This window comes from Cadophora gregata (genome assembly GCF_030347475.1).
Source record: "Cadophora gregata isolate MNR1 chromosome Unknown scaffold_16, whole genome shotgun sequence".
Taxonomy (NCBI): domain Eukaryota; kingdom Fungi; phylum Ascomycota; class Leotiomycetes; order Helotiales; family Ploettnerulaceae; genus Cadophora; species Cadophora gregata.
This window is the reverse complement of record NW_026695939.1, coordinates 100830-119330: the sequence shown is the minus strand read 5'-3', so window position 1 is coordinate 119330 and position 18501 is coordinate 100830. Positions and strand designations below refer to the sequence as shown.

At 48.8% G+C, this 18501-nt stretch overlaps 4 protein-coding genes across 4 annotated transcripts; 3 read left to right on the top strand and 1 right to left on the bottom strand.

The window, feature by feature from the left end:
* Positions 1-4502, bottom strand: ONS95_005282 (uncharacterized protein). Its single transcript, XM_058498682.1, has 9 exons — positions 2682-4502; positions 2527-2632; positions 2227-2471; positions 2140-2175; positions 1730-1902; positions 1351-1635; positions 1220-1299; positions 840-1166; positions 1-787 (listed from the first exon to the last, which is right to left on the bottom strand). The coding sequence occupies exons 1-9, from the start codon at positions 3058-3060 to the stop codon at positions 337-339; spliced, it is 2082 nt and encodes a 693-aa protein (XP_058350947.1). The 5' UTR covers positions 3061-4502; the 3' UTR covers positions 1-336.
* Positions 4503-13842, top strand: ONS95_005281 (uncharacterized protein). Its single transcript, XM_058498681.1, has 10 exons — positions 4503-4792; positions 4850-7298; positions 7351-8732; positions 8781-10193; positions 10247-11593; positions 11644-11726; positions 11774-12129; positions 12175-12569; positions 12617-12892; positions 12944-13842. The coding sequence occupies exons 1-10, from the start codon at positions 4637-4639 to the stop codon at positions 13772-13774; spliced, it is 8688 nt and encodes a 2895-aa protein (XP_058350946.1). The 5' UTR covers positions 4503-4636; the 3' UTR covers positions 13775-13842.
* A 911-nt stretch (positions 13843-14753) lies between these two features.
* Positions 14754-16352, top strand: ONS95_005280 (uncharacterized protein; the record flags this gene model as incomplete). The annotated part of the gene is made up of 2 exons (XM_058498680.1): positions 14754-15363; positions 15439-16352. 2 exons carry the CDS (start codon positions 14754-14756, stop codon positions 16350-16352), a joined length of 1524 nt encoding a protein of 507 aa, XP_058350945.1.
* Positions 16353-16853: 501 nt separating this feature from the next.
* On the top strand, positions 16854-18482 carry ANKRD16_2 (Ankyrin repeat domain-containing protein 16; the record flags this gene model as incomplete). Its single annotated transcript, XM_058498679.1, has 1 exon — positions 16854-18482. One exon carries the CDS (start codon positions 16854-16856, stop codon positions 18480-18482), a length of 1629 nt encoding a protein of 542 aa, XP_058350944.1.
* Positions 18483-18501: the final 19 nt, after the last annotated feature.

Below are 18501 nucleotides of genomic sequence, written 5' to 3'. Positions count from 1 at the left end.
CGTACATACTCGATAGGCTGGTGTCGTGGCGTGATAGCGAGTCAGGATTGTGAAGTTGCAAAAAGCCACTGATACTCGCTAGTTGCAAAACTTCGGTAACCAGTTACCGAGAAAATTTACCCCTTTTTTTCACAAACAACACTAGGGACTAGTTGGACTGCACGATGTGAACGACTCGAAGCGAGTTGTTGACTTCACAATGAAATGTCGTGCATGTACAAAGAAAAGCATATATGGTGTATTATGTTTGTTTACTATATGAAATCTAAATATTTGTTTTCTTTTCTTTTCTTTTCTTTTCTAATTCTAGCGCTAGACCCCTCGGACGAACGACACTCAAAGAGCAATCGGCTTAGCGAGGCGGAGACTAACCGGGGACCCAGACATGGTCAACCAAACCGTCAAGGGGTCAGAGCCAACCTGCTCGGATCTTCCGACCTTGGCCTGAGTAGCGATGACGGGGCCAGGGAGCGTGACCGGGATCTCAACACCGCAAACGTTGTTGGTGGTCGTGACGGTGACGCCTGTGATGGTCTTGGTGGTGTTGGATGAGCCGCCGTATACCAGTGCGACTTTGGGGGAGCAGTTGTCGCGGGTTTGACGCGCGGCGAAGGAGGCGGCGATGTCGTCGTGCTTTTGGGAGATCATGGGCCATTCCACCAGACGCATCATTTCTTGGGTGACGACCTCGACCCACATCATGAGGAGGGAGTATTTGCCTACGACGCCGTTGACGGCGACTTGGGCGACATCAGCCCATCTCATGTTGGCTTGGTGGAACATGTATCTTGCAATTAAAATCAGTGCCAATCCCATCAGTAGAGTAGAAGAAAACTTACGGGTCGTGGTGAAGGGACAGGAGATGCTTGGTGTTGACCTCACGGGCATTGACCAAAAGATCTTGGATATCTCCAGCACCGGCAGAGGTAGCGATCCACTCGGCAACAGTGCAAGCTGGCAGATCGCAGTTGTAGTAAATGGTAGTGGCCCAACGGGGAGTGATTTGGAAACCAGCATATCCGTTGCCCTCGACCGTGGTGGTCAGTGGCCAATGTTCGTGCTCGGAGTTCATGAGCACTGGACGAGTGTTGTCACCGACGCCGTTGACAATGCCATTGTCGACGAATGCTCGGAGAGCATCTCCGTTGTGCATACCAGTGATCGCACTATGAAAAATGTCAGGTTCTATAATCCAGAATACGTGATGTGTAGTACTCACGGTGGGATGAGACCAGTTCCGGAGAAATGCTTAGCTTGGTCGAGTCCGGTTTGGGCGAGCCATGCTTTGTTGAAAGAGATCTGTAATAGCAGTAAGTATCTTGAAAACCCAATTTGAATCGAGGCTCCTACTTCTCTGCTGGTATCTGCGTAGGTAGCATTGTTGAGGCCCTCGTGCGAAAAGGTATGTGTAACATGAGCAAAAGCATCACGGTTCTCAGGCTTAGTCCACCAAAGATTCAACGCATCAAGCTTCGTGCACTCCTCGCTCCACACATAAGTAGCCGGTGTAGCAGGCCAGATATCAGTCCCACTCCCCAAAGGCTTCTGGAACTCCAACGCAGTGTCAATCTGCTCATCATACTCAATAGCCGAGTCTGGCTGGCAGATGCCAGCGGTATCGTTGGTAATAGCAGCCTGTTTTTCTCCTGTGTTAGCCGAGAAACTCAAAAATAGAAATACGATAAGGGTTGGGATCGGGATTGGGATTGGGTTTTATGGTTTGACCCACCTCGATGTTGCCGTTGCCGTTGTGCCCGACTTCGGTGAAGTATACACTTCCTGCCGGTAATTTGGCGTTCAGAGCCGCGGACCAGGCAACGTGGCCGTCGAGATCGGCCGGCGTGATGCGGAAATTGACGTCTGCGGGGCTGTAGAGGGATGTGGCCAGGAACATGTCGTCAACTAAGAAATGGAGAAATTAGTCCATGATTCTTCACATGCTTTTCGTGATGCATAGTAATCGTGTCAATTAGTGTGTGTGAAGGGAAGTTTGCTTATGGCATTTTAAACACGAGAGCATGTTTCTACCGGAAAAGCAATGGGCCATCTCATAATGGTTATCAAGGGCAGATTATGCAGGGATGTAGCGGTCGACGTAACGATTTATAGTTCGCCACATGAGGGGGATTGGTTCCTTACCTTGGGTGCTGAAGTAAACTCTGCGGAAACCAGCGTCTGTAAGATTTGTTAGCAAAAGGATCGCGAAAGTCACTCGGAATCACTTACAAAGACCTCTGGTCATCCAGGTGATCCAAGCATGATCGAGATAGGTCGAAGTTGGGGACCAATCCGAAGCCCAACTGATGAACCAAACCATCTGCTCGCGTCCATCAATGTTGTTGATGACTGCAGCGGTAGTGTCTGTGGTGAAGATTCCCGATGGGCCAAATTGTGCAATTGTAGTGGCGATGGTGCTGTTGGTGATTGTGGCGGGGTAATGGTATAAACCTTGGGTTGACATCGTGGCTCCGCTAGGTTCAAGATTAGCTGTGACTATTGTCAACTTAGATATGCTTAAAAACTTACATTTTCATGCCGGATTGAGAAAAGCTGGTAGAGTTGCTGATGGAGATGAGTTGCTCAACACCAGCTTCGCAGCAGCCTGGACTGGTAGTGGAAGCGGGAGTGGTTCCTACAAAATCAGCCAAATGTCAAATCCCGTTTCCTTCGAATAAACCTACCGAATTGCGCCTCTGGGTAGACATCGATACGGGTCATACGGACTCCGAAAGAAGTTTGATAGTTGAAAAGCGAAGTCCATTGCGCGGTGGTGAGAGCACTGTGAAATAGTCCTCCCTCATATTCATAGGAAACCTCACTCAAAACAACGATTCCTCCAAAGTTTCCATCGCCGCTCGCAGTGCTGAGTTCGGGGAGGGCAGCTCCAGTCGATGGCACGGTCAGGAGTTGGTATGGGATTCCGTAGGCGGTCAAACCAGAGGTTGCGGAGTAGGAAGTGGTCGCATCTTTGGCGATGACCAAAACGGTGCTCTGAACGCTGAAAGCAAAAACAGTATTAGATAATAATAGCGCCGAAGCGGAAAGAACGTGGAACAGCATAACGAATGACTGTTGACTCCTGAGAAGGAAGTTGTAGAACGAATGGAAGGACGCCTGAAGCTGTCTATATCATCAAGAGAGATTTCGAGATGAAGGCCTGAAATGCAATAGTTTCGCGTGCCCACCCATACAGTGGGTTGGCGGATCGATCTATCATCATGGCGCATGGCGTAGAAGCTGATTTCGTGGTGGAGATGCGTGTTTGACTGGGATGAGTCGCAGGGAATATGTCCCTCCCGTCAGTTTTCGTCCCATCCTTAACCATCCTGAGACTTTTTTTGACAGCACTTTGTCAGCATACCCTGTCTTCTCGGTGCCGGAGGAAAGTCTGTCTGCTGGCATGGGTACTTGAATGGCACACCTTATCCTTGAAACAACTGCATTGGACGTTAGAAACAGCAACCAAAGCTTGGAGTGGGCCAATAATACGAGCGCTCGTTCATTGGTCGTCCATTATTTGATCGCCTAGCAAGGAGTATTGTCTCCCTGCAGCTGCATCTGCTCAAGTAGGCCTCGCTTAAAAATAGAAGATCATGCAGCTAGCTTCTAGACGTTTTGCTTGTGGATCAAGTAAAACATTACAGCAATGCCTCGGTGGAATACGATGAGAAGAAGGCTGATATCAAGTAATAGTTTCAGCATCTGGTGGGTTGAATGTATGCAAAGAGATCAGCCCTCTAACACTTCGAACTGTGTGGCATGTTAACCGAACACGGAAACGATCTGAAAAGGGGCTGTTGTGCTCAAAAGAGGCTTAGCGTGTTCGCACCTAAGCGAGCACTTTTATTCTCTGCAGCTGCCGAGCCGGAGTCTACTGCACGCACAACCTTTTTCTTTACGAGTCACGACGACCATGCACCGTCTCCTTTTCACCAATGGCGTCGACGATGGCCTCATGCACGATGACCCGAGTGTTGTGCTGGAGTGGCTTCAAAAGCCCCAGAGACTGACAGCTGGCGCCTTCATGCGGTCGTTCTTCTGGGCGGGCGCATAGTACCCAGCTTCACATAGAGTATCGAGGTGGATGGACAAGGTCGATTTATCTACCTCCCCTCGCGACTCAGCCTCAACTCTGGGGGGCGAGTCCGTTTGACATTTAGATCAAGTCCAAGATCTAAGCGTCTAGCATCCTAAAATACCTTACCGCCCCCATTAGTTGCGCCTAAATACGATGAGCGTATGCTCCGCATCCCATGTGCGTGGTCCGTGGCACACCAGGGAGCCACCCTGACCGAGTGGACTGTGTGTGGATCAACGAAGACAACACTTCTTCGGGGATGGGACCGCAGGGCCCTAGCAGTTTGAGGAACAATGGGTCATGAGGCGGGAGAACAAAGCCATGGCATTTTCGAAGTTGGGATCCTGCCCCACCACTGGCGGAGGATCCTGGGCCGAGTGGTTGATGTCAGTCAACTTTCTTTCTTTCATTGCACAACACCATTTCTCAGTATTGTACAAGGAGTCAATTTATGGATGTTCAGCTGTTTCCAGTCATTCGTTCTTGTATTTGTTTCTTCTGAGCGGTGATTACGTTTGTGTTTATCCTTTTCTTTTCTTGCATCTGACGTTTTGAGCCATGGTTAATCTCTTGCCAATCGGAGAGCTGGGCATTGGCAAGCCTTTGGAGCATTGGTGGCAATGGGCGTTCATTGGTATTGCGGCATGTTCAGCCTTAGCGGGGTCAATATCATTTATCTTGGTACTGGTTAACATTATCAAAGACTGGTCAAAGGTAGTTCATTACCATTCCTATCCTCTTTTGCTCTCAGTTTCCTAATATTTGTTGCAGAGAGAACGAAAATCGAAGTCCATACCCCCGCGCTTAAAAGCATTTTTGGAATTCCACGAGAGTGGTTCCCCTCAAATCATCAGCGAGAAGCCTCGACTCCCGGCTTCGTCCTTCGGAGTATACCTTGGAGGATTCGATAGCTATCCCACACAAGCCGAAGCCGAGCTTTTGACAAGATGGGATATCTTGATCTTGGATCCTTTGCAGGTAGGAGTTCACGAAGCGATCGCAAATGTTCGCCCATCTAGCCAACACACACGAGTTGGACGACTCAATCTTCGAGAGCTCCATGCTCTAAAACAGAAGCAAGATGATCAAGACATCATTGTGGCTGTTGAGAAAGTTCGTGACGTGATAGAGAAACGGTTCAGGAACTCCAACACCCAGTCTTCGGCGTTTTCTGGAGTTTTGTTAGCAGGATGGGAGGATTGGCTTCCAATGCCGGTATTCGATGCTCTAGTACAATATGTGCGCAGTCATGGGCTGGATATCTATCTCGAAATTGCACCGCCCAATTTCCTAGGGAAGGAGAGTCCCAATATGGCCAATTTCGCTGGAGTGGTTGTCAGAAATGGCACGATTCTGACAAGTGGCCATGTGAGAGACTATTTCCAGATGGCTGTGATGAAGTCCACGGTCAAGGCCTTTGTGACCCAGACATGTCTGCGGGACTTCAGGGTGATGGTATGGGAGACAGTGGATGACGAGAAATCTTTGTCTCATTCAGTGATCAAAAGATGTTATATTTGGTGCAGGTACTACAGTGCTATGGTATTCATCAATTCGAAGGGAGCTTTATTCGATGCGGCGAGCAAAGGAGTCCCGGAACCACTTGCAGCTTTTCAGTGGCTGAAGGATCAAAGAGTGATGAAGTTACACAATCAGTGGCGGTCGACTCATCAGCTTGTGTCGAATCTAACAGCTGGTGCATCAATCGCACAGCTCGAGAAAATTGTCCCGAGCTTGAAGTACCTGGCACCAGTTTTAGATCTTTCAGACAAGTCTCAGAACTTTCATAAAGCCGATGCCAGTCTAGATCTAAGCATTATCGATCTTTATGCCCGAGACGAGAAGAATGGGAGCTGGTTCCAGAAAATGCCCAAGATTCGGGGCAGCCCGCTGTCATTTTCTCCAACAGGGGAATCCTACAACTTGCTCGGATGTTTTCCGATTGGCCTCCATGCAACCCAAGACGACTACAACTCAGTTGTGCAAACACAGCGTCATCTACTTCGCATGGGGAAGTTAGACCAAATACCACCATCGAAGCTCCGCACCATGGGAACCTTTTTTCGTAAACTGCACCACGACGGATTTACCCCTAACTCGAATCACATCGATAATACTGCCCTTCAATCGATAAACGAGCTCGCTCAGGGTCTTTGGGCCGCTTCTGATTCGGAAGAAATCTTGGATCCGATTGAAGTCTTCATTGGCTTAGATTCTGGATTCCGTACACCAGCAGGCGTCCAATTTTGGGCTGTATCTGATGTTGACGTTGAGACTGGCACTCTCACAATCTATGTATCGAGATATGCATCTGATCTCGAGAATACGATTCTCCACGCGTATCTATCTAACAAGGGCTGTTCCCGCCATGCATGCTTTGCGACCGAGATCTCCGCAGCTGAATTCACTGCTGGACAACCCCAGAAAACTTTACCGAAGCGATTTCTCCAAGATATCAAGCTCCTCACTCCATCTGATATCATCTACTTTTTCCAGCACTTGAAGGTGTCAGATCCAGAGAATGGAGACATGCTAGTCAGCCAAGTGCGAGCTCTGCTTGAAGAGCAGATTCTCGATGGGCCATCGTTTGGGCAGTTAAGAGAGTTGGATACTGCTGGATATCTGAGTGGCAAAATTCCAGAACAGATGATTATTGAGTCACGAGGGCTTTGGTACGAGAAGCATGGGTACCAGCATTTTGATATTGATGTTGCTCTGAAAGTATTCCGAGATGTGGCGTCCAATTTCGTGGAGATTTTATGCTCGAGGAGGCACGACGACCTGGAGAAAATCACAGATGTTCTCGAATCTGTGATTACGGCTGATGGCTTTGATGCATACTCAGATATTGTTGCTCTTGCCATATTCTGTGCTGCAAGGAAAGCTGCCTACAACGAAATCTACCTCGAGGTATCAGACCGGAACCCGCTTTTCAACGAGTATTCGGACCAGGCTGGAGCTTTCTCGGAGCTGTTTGCTTTGGGTTCGAGATGCGAGGACTACTTTGACCTTACTCCCAGCGCATTCGGAAAGATTCTTTCAGACCGTCACCGAGAACACTACAGCAAGCCGCATAACCAGCCACCTCTCCAGATCGATTACGCCACTGGATACGCCTCGTCGTACGCGGTCGCTCAAATTGATATCGATGATAGTGTCAAGCCAGCCGTGATGCCAGGATATCAGCGCCTCAGCTTCCTGAGTGTTTTTGCCATTCCGGGTAAGTCAAGCAATTCTCACAGGTACGTAAACTCTACTAATACGATTGAAAGCTTTCATTGATGTCTTGCTATTGACTACCACTGGGCATGGTCTCTACCTCAGCTCGTTCATGTCCGATTCGGAGAAGAAAAGCTCAACCATCGCTCTGATGATATCTCTCCCCCTTTCCAGCGCGATTGGAACCTGGATTTCCATCGGAGGTAGCTACTATCTCAACTCCGTCGCATTTCCAGCAGCGAACATGTATGTCATCACTCGCCTTGTAGGAGGCCTGGTGATTACATTCACTGGTGGTCTCATTGGCTTCGTTATAGTTTCTGCCGCTTACGCCAGCTTTCAGGATGGAATTGTCTTCATCCTTTATTTCATTGCTCTGACATCTTATCTGTCGCTGCTGGCTGTTCTGTCGAGTTACCAATATCTAGGGTCCGCTTTCCAAAATGGTCGAACCATCATCTTGTCTTCGGTCCCTATTCTAGGCGTTGCACCGATTGTTACCATATTCGTTACCGGCTACGACACCATCATCTATCTTGTCGCGCTGTTCATATTCATCGGAGTCATGGTAATGGGTGCAAGAAGAGTTGGTGCACAGTGGGTGACCTGGTATCACAAAATCAACGCCATCGACGACAAGAAGCTCAAAGAGTGGTATATCAAAGTCAAAGGGCAAGGCGACAAGAATGTCTTCAGTGGAATGACCGATCCAGCTGCACTGGTTCTAGCAAGAGCCGCTCTCCTACAAGATGTCAAGAAAGAAAGATCGCGAAAGTTTTGGATGCCCGTTACATCAGATCAGTTGGTCCTTCAACTTGCTAAGGGATGGGATGCCACTATCTTTCTTCTAGAATGGTACTGTCGCCTTCAAGGTTCAAAACAGCCGATTCCATACAGCTCCACTTGGAACGTTCAAGTCAAAGTTGGTCTTGCCAGTCTGATCGAGGCCCAAAGAGGCATTCGTCTACACAATGGCTTCGTTCTGTGGCGCCAAGCTGGAGATGAGGTTGTTTGTGGCGTTCTCTATTTCCTGATCGCACTCTTGGATCGTTGGGTAGAACTGCTCACCGGCGGCAATCTTCTAAGTCTCTTGAATGACAAATCTGATACGGTCCGCAAAGCAACAGCTCTTGGACTAGCTTACTATCTGATCGGCTCTGTCATCTTGGACTACAAATCGTACACCTTGAACGGACTAATCGAAGCCCAGAACCCTGAACCTATTCGCTCCGCTGCACATATCCGCGAAGCGATGGTCAAAACTGCGAAGGCTAGACAGAAGTTATACTTCTCAACTTTTAGCCAATTCCTTTCCGTTCATGTCTGGTCATTGGCTCTCACTACAACCCTTTTATTTGTCCTGGATGGCACCAAAGACGGACTACTTGTCTTCTTATCATTGGTTTTCGCATACTCTGGCTTGTTGCTTTACCAGGTAAGAATTTCATCTATCGGGAATGTATTGGGCGCTAACAAAATGTAGTACAATAAAGTCTTCTCTGGACCGAGGACGATAAAGCCCCTACTCATAGCCCTCGGAGTTGGTCTACCCCTCGGGATTGTCATCAAACTACTGCAACCTCAGATGATTTACAACACCATCATTCCACTTGCCACTGCAACATGGATAGCCGCCCTACTCTCCATACGGACCGCCAAAATTGGAATGCCTCGAAAGCCAGCCAATAACGACCCAGGAAATCAAGGCTTGTTCCATGCCTACTCCGGGCTTGGAGATGACCAACACTGGAGCCAGAGTGAGCTTGCAAACTTTTTCAACAACGTATCAGCGACTACTCTGGGACTCACGACCAGCACCGAGGCGAACAGTCTTCTTGGAATTGAAGTTCGAGCCATATTGATGTCTTGTAGTCAGCAGCACCTCTGGCAGCCAGCAGCCAAGGCATTCCCAGACTCGTACAGTCTCGTGGGAGAAATCAGCAAGAAGTGGAATGATGGCACCATCAAGCTCCAATTGGTGTCAATGCAGCGGCATCTCCCTTCCAAAGCAAATATCAGAGCAATCAGCTGCTTTAGCAGCGATGGAAATCTTCATATCCTGGTCAACCTTCCTGAAGAAGGAAGCTCGGCACGCCGGCCTTTCGCAAACAACAATTATCAATTTATTGCTGAAATCATGCTTCACGCAGGTGCTGAGTTCCTCATGGGCATGACACATGATAGTAGCGTGCTCGCGGAATCGCTTCCAGCTTGTCGACAAGTCAGCGGGCACGAAAAGTACAAGGTCTCGGAAAGCGTCAGAAGAGATATTGCAGCAGACGAATCACCAGAGAATCGCTCGCTAGCGATTTCGAATGCCAAGAAAGAGTTGATTCAGCAATCTTGCTTCGGACTAGACTGCGACCTGATGTGGGACAAACTCCCAGGTGAAATCAGAAGCATTCTGTTCCGCCGGTGCTTAGGCGAGAGATACGATCTGACCTCGGCGAATTCTCAATGGCTGAAACGTGCCTTGTTGAAAGAATCCAGAGTCGATCTCCAAACATTCATTGCTCAATGCGATTTTGGCGTCCTGTTAGCGATGAACAAGCTTAGATTCTTCAAGTCCCTAAAATCAGAGGATTCGCTCGAAAAGCTGGCCGGACTGCTGCGGAGGAATATCCAATCTCCGAACAGTGACGATTTCCAATTCGATGCCGAACCTACTTCATACAAGAAGTACATCACAAGTCCCTTGCTCGGCATTTATCATGGGATAGGCGTCTGGCTCAAGTTCTTCATCGTTTCCCTGGTGGCAGATCCAGAATTCCACAGAGAATTGAGGTTTACGCTTGCAGTGAGATCGCAGATCTTCTCCAATGTGGCAACTTTTCTTCTCTCAACAACATGGATCATTGCAAAGAATGCGCAGAATATACTTCTGCCATGGTTTTTAGTATGCCCATTGTCCCCGTTTCTCCTTAACCGCGCGCTGATTGACATGTCTAGTTCCACAATCGAGAAAAGGCCCAAAAGACCTGGGATGGCACTAAAGGTACCGTTTACTCATTGAAGAAGAACCGTCTTATCATCCAGAGTCTTGATGATACATCGACTTCATTCTTTCACATCCGACCACAGAAAGACTTCAAGCTTTGCAAGTACGCAAAGCTTCTCGACAAAGAGCCTGAAGGATCCGTTGACCTTCAGGGTGTGAGCCATTTCTCGGCAAACATGCTTCTGCTGTCTCGAGAAGTGTATGGCAAAGATGGACTGAAGAACGAATACCAGTATGAGTACGCGAACAAGATCACAGGAGGTGTTCTGAGAAAGAATCGTAATCCACGCATTCCACTTTCTCGCACATGTATTACAGGAGAAGACGAGTTCCAGACAGTGCACTTCAACAAAAAGGGCTTCATCGAATCTGGTAGCTATGTGTTCAAAGACACGGAAAGTTTGGTGCGATTCAAATACCACTACAGGAAGAACGCTCAGTTCGACGATGAGCTGCTCCGAGCCGAGTTCGTCTTCCCTCACGTCACTTGCAACATCAATTGGTGTGCTCCTCCAGCTCGTCACCCAGGCAAGATGGAGAGATGGATCCCCAATTCTCGCGTTACGGAAGCCACCTTTGTTCGTGGCGAGGATGTCTACGAGAGTACTTGGTTCTACGATCATCAGCATCACCCAACGATTACAACTATGTTGAATGGTCAAAGATGTGATACTCCAGACTTGATTATGGAAGATTGGCTCGGAGTATTGAAGAAGCCTACCAATTGCAACTTCAGGATGGACAACCCACTCCTTGACTTCCCCTCTCTGAAGACAAATTTCTTCTCGCGACAACTCCGGTTAAACGTGAAGCGCTCACCCATCTCAACATCTCGCGCGAGATCCCAACTTTGGAGGGCTTGGAAGAACGACAAGTACTTCGACGGTGTCCTCACCCGATTCCTCGACGAACGACTCCTACGCGAAGAGCCTTTACTCAAGCCCTACTGGCTCAAGAGAGATCGCGGTGCATTGACTGGTGCCGAAGGATACTTGATCATGCACACGGACGCCATCATGGCCAGCTCCGAGCTTTCAAACGATATCAGTTCTTGGACTCCATTAGCTATCAAACTTGGAGATCTTCATGGCTTCGGTCAAGGAGGAGATGCTTTGATGTTCACCAGAAGTCAAACCTTGCAGCAGGATACGAGTGAAAATCTGCACGTCATGGCTGTCGATACTGGGACTTGGCCTAACGAAGGTGGCGGAGTCTCTGCTTGTCGTCGTGATATGGTCAACAACCTCAAGTCTATCAAGTGGCATATGGTTGTGGAGAGTGCCAACGATTTCGGCTTGGTAAGTATCGAAATCCTTCGCAATATACCAGTCGTGCTAACCAGATATAGCCCAAACATCAAATCGAGGAGAACGTGCAGTCGTTGAAGGTTGTCCCACTCTGGGGTTTGGATTTCTTGCATCCAGTTCACGGGTTTGTCGACCCTTCCCCATCCATCTCTACAAGTACTGACAATGCAGTGTGTTCCATAACAAGCTAGACAGCGAAGTCAATCCAGTCGCCAGAAACGCCAAGTTCGAAGACATCCAGAAAACCTTCATTCCAGCTCTGACTGCACTCGTCAAAGCTGCGCGCGCGAAGACACTCTCTGCAAGTGATATCCATCAAGCGACACGAGCGCTCGTGGATCTCAATACCTACTTTGAAGGACCTCGCCATTGGGCTTCAGTGTGGACAAGTGACGCTGTCAAGAATGCATGGAGAAATCTGTGGCTGTCTGAGACACTGCCGAACACCAAACCTCCTTCCGAATGGTTCGAAACCGAATTGCCTACTTTAGGTCATCTCGACGCAGCTATGGATTTGTGGTTCAGATGTAAGTCGACCCGATGAACGAAGATGCCACTGCTAACCTTCACAGATCTCTTCATCTTCTCCATTCCCGTGCCAGAAGAAATCCCGGCAGTTTTCCAGGCCTCACATCACAGTGTCTCGGCATCTTACGGTGTTGTTTGCAAGATGAAGCGCAACTGCACACTTCAAATCTGGGATCACGCAATCAGTTGGCGTGAGACGAATCTCTACCTGTCATCTGCATTATGTGTCCTCCAGCCTTTCGTGCGAAATTCCTTGTTAGGATTAATGAGGGTCACTGCTGTCCTGGCACTGCACCATGCTGATCAAGTTCTTCCCTGCGCTGATTTCTTCAACATTGGGTGGGAGATCGAAGTGGGATCGCACTACGGCAATTTAGAGCATCGCAGGAAATTCGCTCGTAAAATCGATCCCGTCGTCAACGGTATTCCAGATATGAAGGTTAGTCTTCTTTGCAGATGATTCCATAACATGCTAATCGAGTTTAGAAATTCTCGCCTGTAGCGGATATCTCAACGGAGAAGCCTACGGTCACTATGCTTTCCCACGTCTGGTTCGCAAAGGATATCAAGACAGCTATCTTGGCAGCCAATGTCATTGTCAATGAATGGGGTTTCAAGGATTATCAGCTGCATATTTATGGTGCTTTGGACAAGGATCCAGTGTATTCAGCAGAATGTCAGGAGATCCTGGCGTCGAAGTCCCTTGGTGAAAATCTGACACTCATGGGAACATCAGACCCCAAGACTGTTCTCGCCACATCGGTACGTCGAACCTTCCTCGCTTACATTGAAGCCCTGCTAATTTGTCTCAAGTGGCTTTTCCTCAATTCTTCCGTCTCCGAAGGACTTCCACTCGCTTTAGGAGAGGCAGCACTTACTGGAGTTCCAGTCGTGTGTACTGACGTGGGAGCCTCTTTGCGAGTCCTCACAGACAAAGACGACGGCTCACGATTCAGTGAAGTTGTTGCTCCTAACGACGCGCAATCACTTGCACGAGCCCAAATCAACATTTTAGCAATGATAGGCGAGTGGGCTAAGTACGCAGACGACAAGCCCGGCGAGAAAGCTCCCGTATTACCATTCAAGCCAGGTCCAGAAGACGTGGCTATCATCACAGCACGTATGTACGAGAAGAAAACGCAAAGACGAAAGCTCGGTCTCATGGCACGCAATATTGTGCAAAAGGCGTTTAGTGGTGAGCGCTATCTCCGTGAGCATGAACAGATGTTGTGGATTGGAAAATGTACATCCATCCAGAAGAAGGGCGAAGACATGGAAGAGTTCAGCTCAGGACACCACGAGGTCTTCTCCCCCGCCACGACCCTCATCGCTCCAACGGCCATGTGGTCTCGTACCCGGCCATCGTCTGGTAGAACGTCCTTCTCCAGTGCCAACGACGACGATAACAACTCCATCAGAGAATCCTTATGGGGTAATTCACCAGCTGGGAATCCACCGAAGAGTCCGACATCGCCTCAGGGGTTCGGAAATCCAGGTGGCTTGAGTCCAAACGGCTCTAATGAAAATCTGCCTTTGTGGGCAAACCGCCCAAGGAGTGTTAGTAGGGGCAGGAGTCCTAAGCCATGGGCTAAAGAGCACGCTTACTCGAGGAGTAACTTGTCAACTGTATCTACATTTGTTTGAGGTTCGGGTTTTCGTCGTGTAGCAAAATAGAAGAATAGAAGAGCAATCGATAATGTTTACGATCATGTAAATCTCATTTTCTCCAATCTATAGTGATGAAATGTGCGTTCCTACTTGCGACAAAGCATCAGGTGCACATGATGTCCAGATACACCGCATAGTAATGTAATTGTCTATCAATTTCTTGCTCTTTCGTTTATGCAGATGTTATTAAAAGGTGGAAATGGCCATTCATTTGGCATACGAAGGAAGTAAGGTTAAACGCAAAAGGTTAATGTTTCAGGGTATTTTTGCTGAGTCCCCTCATCTTCTTGCCTATCTTTGTACAGACCAGGGAGATTGTTCGGTCGTGCCCGTCATAATGTCTATTCAACCCCCCACACAAAGTTAGCTTTATTGACTCGCTTAATTCCAAATTCCGAAACGAACCCTCAATCAGAGCGGACTCAGCAACATCCGCCCGCTCAGATCTCGAGCACGATCTCTGTTTCACACACCACGTCAAAAATGCTTAAAAATCCACCCAAACTGCCCTGCATGTCTTTGCTACTGTACATAACAAATCTGATACCCCCGCTTGGACAACCAACAGCTCTCTTCTGAGTAGTGGGTGGACAGGGATGAAGCTTCCATTTACAAGCTCGGCAAGGCTAATCTGTAACGTGAGGGAAACGCGGCAGAAGGTATCTTTAGAATTCATTGCTCTGACCTCTGAGCTCATTTATTTTTCTAATCATTGTTATTATCTTGCACGAGAAAGCTATAAAATATCTGTTCAGATATTCTACAGCACCAATATCTCCCAAAAATGGCAGAAAGTCCCCAACCCAAAGAGCTCTACAACTGTAACAGCTGCACTTATCCTATTCCCCCTCATCTCGCCCGCGTAACTTGCCACAGCTGTCCCAACCACCACCTCTGCGCCAACTGCCACGTCATCAAGTCTTTCAACAGACCCCATGGCGACTCCCACTCGACAATGGTATTTAAGCAGTCCGGCGTGGTAGTCCCTCTCCCTCCTGGCTTTGCGCCAAGACCACCACCTGCGTTGCCGCCGAGACCGAGATCAACTGTCAATGATGAGTCGGGCCAGGAGGGAAAGGGAAAAGGCAAAGGAGAGGAGCCGCTTGGTGCAGCTAATTGGGGTGCGTTGTGGAATATCATGAAAGCGCCGCTAGAGAAAAAGGGCATGCTATCAAGGAAGGGAAGTGAGAATGACAATGACAAGGCGAAAGCTGGGGCGTTCGAACCTGTAGATGTAACTGGGATTTCGAAATCTGCAGTTACAGAAAATGAGAGCAAGACTGAGGGATCTTCGCCGTCGGGAGAGGCTGTTCTCCCGCCTTCGCCACCGAAATCCATTCGGAGGGGTGTTGAGAGGGTGGATAGTCAGGCGGCGACAACTCCGTCCTACCCACAGCCAGAGAAATGGGAAGCGATGTTTGAGGAAGACGCTACGCCGGCGCCGATATTTATTGCGTTGATGAGCACGATATTCTCCCGTTTGGATCCAGAACATACAGGATTCTTAAGCCCAGAGACATATTCCAAATTCCTGGAAGCTCAAGGCTGTGTGGAGTCAAATATCTGTAAGTGAACCTTTGTAGCAGACATTTGACTGGTGCCGTTGTGAGATGGAGAAAAGCTGACACGATACCTCTCAGGGAAAATCGCCCTCGACCGCGAAGAAGGCGAGCACAGCAAGGAAGTTGCCGACCTCGAACTAAGCCTCTACTTCAGCGACCTCGTCATCTCGCACTACCTCAGTGTCCGCATCCACGAGACCGCCGAGCCCCCTACCGAAAGACCACAGTCCGCTGTCGAAGGCAAGATCCGGAACTCGATGCGCTTTAATGCCAATATGCCGATGATTTCCAGACAAGGTTTCATCGACGTGTGCTCGATTGAGTATTTGAAGGATCCGGATAGTGCGTATGTCTGGTTGGGGAAGGCGGTCAAAGAATATGGTGTCTGGAGCGAGTTAGGAGAGATGCCGAGGAGCGTATTGCCGGAGAAGGCGATTCCAAGGCTGTCGAGGAAAAAGAGTGAGAATGAGACTCAGACTGAAACTGAGGCTGAGAATGTGACGCCAGTCGCTGAAATTTCAGAGCAGAATGAGGATGTGAGTGCAGAGTCGAAGAAGGAAGACACAGAAAACGAGAAAAAGACGTCCAGCACTAGTCCGCCGGAAACATCACCAAAAGAGCTTATTCAGGACGATACCGAAACGGCGTCAAGTCCAGACAAAACCTCACCAAATTCGAAAGCTTCACATTCCCCGGAGCCAATCAAGATTTTAAGGCTAGCCTCACCAATCACTCTCGGATCTCCAGCCTTGCCAATTCAGCTCAAAGGAGGAGAAAAGAAAATAGACGCTCTGGCGAAAGGGGAAGAGTTTGAGCTGGTAGAAGGAGAGGATGCTCAAGAGAAGGAAGATATAACGACAACGACCCAAGAGTCAGAGGAGGCTTTGGATGAGAAGAAGGTAGATGTGGTGGAAAAGTCGGAAGAGAAGTCAAAAAGTGGAGAGCTAAAGACGAAAAAGCCTTCTGTTGAGGACTTGTATGGAGAAGATTAGAGGAAATAGAGCAGCTTCAAACGAATAGCGAAAAAAGAGCAAAGCAAGTGGCATAATAAGTGCACTGAAATTACCGTTCGTCCATTGACTGGCCTCGCTTGGCTTGGGTAAGATTACCCTCTGAGTCGGTACCAAGAAATAACCTACCACTTGTGGAACATGAGAAGCGATAGAAAGGGTTCAAAAGCCATGAGATAGAAATAGACGCGTGAAGTCACACAGAAGAGTTCTCATTTTCTCTGATTGGCTGTTAGTACCTCTGGTGCCTGGCTATGCAAGCCTCCGGAGTGGTGTAGCGAGAGCGGAAGCCTCAGCCACAGCCACAAAAAAGGATTCCTCGTGTCGAGCTGCACTAGCGAGTTTAGAACCCATTACTTTTAGAACTTCAAATTGAGACTTCAAAAATATAATTGATTGTGTTTCCCTGTATTTACATCCAGCTTAGAGACAACCAAGTCTCAGGAAGTGTTTTGCTGCAAAATTCATAACCAGACTATCATCATGTCAGACCAACCCGAACAAGCGAACGGGGTGCCTCCAAATATCTCATCTCAACCAGATGACACAGAAATAGCCTCCTCCTTCGCAGTAACAGAAGACTGGCAAATCTCAGACAACTGGACACCCCTCCACGCCGGCGCCGACACCCTCAATCTCTCCAAAATCCGAGCCATACTCTCCACCTCATCCTACTCCATCAACGCCACCACAAGAGAAACCAACGAGACACCACTCCACAAGGCCGTTCAAAGCTGGGACGACGACTCCACCGGCTCCAAGATAGAAATCATCAAACTGCTCGTCTCTCACGGCGCAAATCTAAATCCTCATGATTGCGTCGGCAACACGCCTCTGCACTATGCTGCTAGAGCAGGATTTCCAGATGCTGTGGAAAGGCTGATTGATCTTGGTGCGGTAATTGACGTTGATAATAAAGAGCCGGAGAGTCATGATGAGGGGTGTGGGTGTGGGAATCAGCATGGGTTGGCGGCACTGTTGTCTGGTCTGACAGGCGGGAAGTTCAAGAGCGGGACGTTTAGAGAGTTCAGCACACCGCTGCATGTAGCTGCCACTGCTGGGCGTGCTGATGTGGTGAAGCTGCTTCTTGAGAAAGGAGCGAAGGTTGATTCATTCGATATCGATGATGGCACGCCGCTGACTTGTGGTGTGCTGGGGAAGAATTTGGAGGTTTGTCGGACCTTGCTGGAGTGGCCGGAGGGACTTGCTTCCCTGAATGTCAAGCAGAAACAAGGCCATCTACCGATTCATTACGCGGGGACTGGAAATCCAGATGTTCTCAGACTGCTGATTGAGAAGGGTGCAGATGTCGATGCCCAAATCGATCAGCCGGACTGCTGGTCTCATGCACGAACGGCTCTGTCAGCTGCTTGCGAAGAGAAGTACTTTATGGACAACATCGAGGAGAATGTCCGGATTCTACTCGAAGCTGGCGCGGATCCAAATCGACAGCTTGGAAAGAAGGGAACTCCGTTTCTTGTAGCCCTGAGCTCAGGGAATGTCCCAGCCGCAAAAGTCATTCTGGACATGGGGCTGGCGGATCTTGGATCTGCTTTGCTGGCTAATGAAGCACCGCTCATGGTAGCAGCGACTCGAGGACAGGCGGAGATGTGCGAGTTCTTGATCGAAAGGGGATGTGATGTCAATATCAGGACCTCTTATGGCGATGAGTACACTCCACTGCATAACGCAGCTGGATATGGAAATGCTGAGACGGTCAATATTCTCATCTCAGCTGGGGCGGAAATCGAAGCCCGAAACTTCGATGGGAGACGGCCTTTACATATGGCTTCTTTCAAAGGAAAGGATGAATGTGCTAGGGAGCTTCTGAAAGCTGGTGCGGATATCGAAGCTGTCGATGATAGTTCATGGACACCTCTACATTTTGCGGCAAATTATGGGCATCTTCAAGTTGTTGAGGTGCTTTTGAATCCGGACGGTAGGAAACCTGCATCCTTGAATAAGAGGACTACTGGTGGCCAGGGTGGAGGAAACTGTACTGCGGCTGATCTTGCGAAGCTTTGTGGTTATGATAATATTGCTGAGCTGCTTGTGGCAGCTGGGGATACGCTATCTCCAGAGGATGAGGAGATGAACGAAGATGGAGACTGAGGCGCAATTCAGGTCAGAG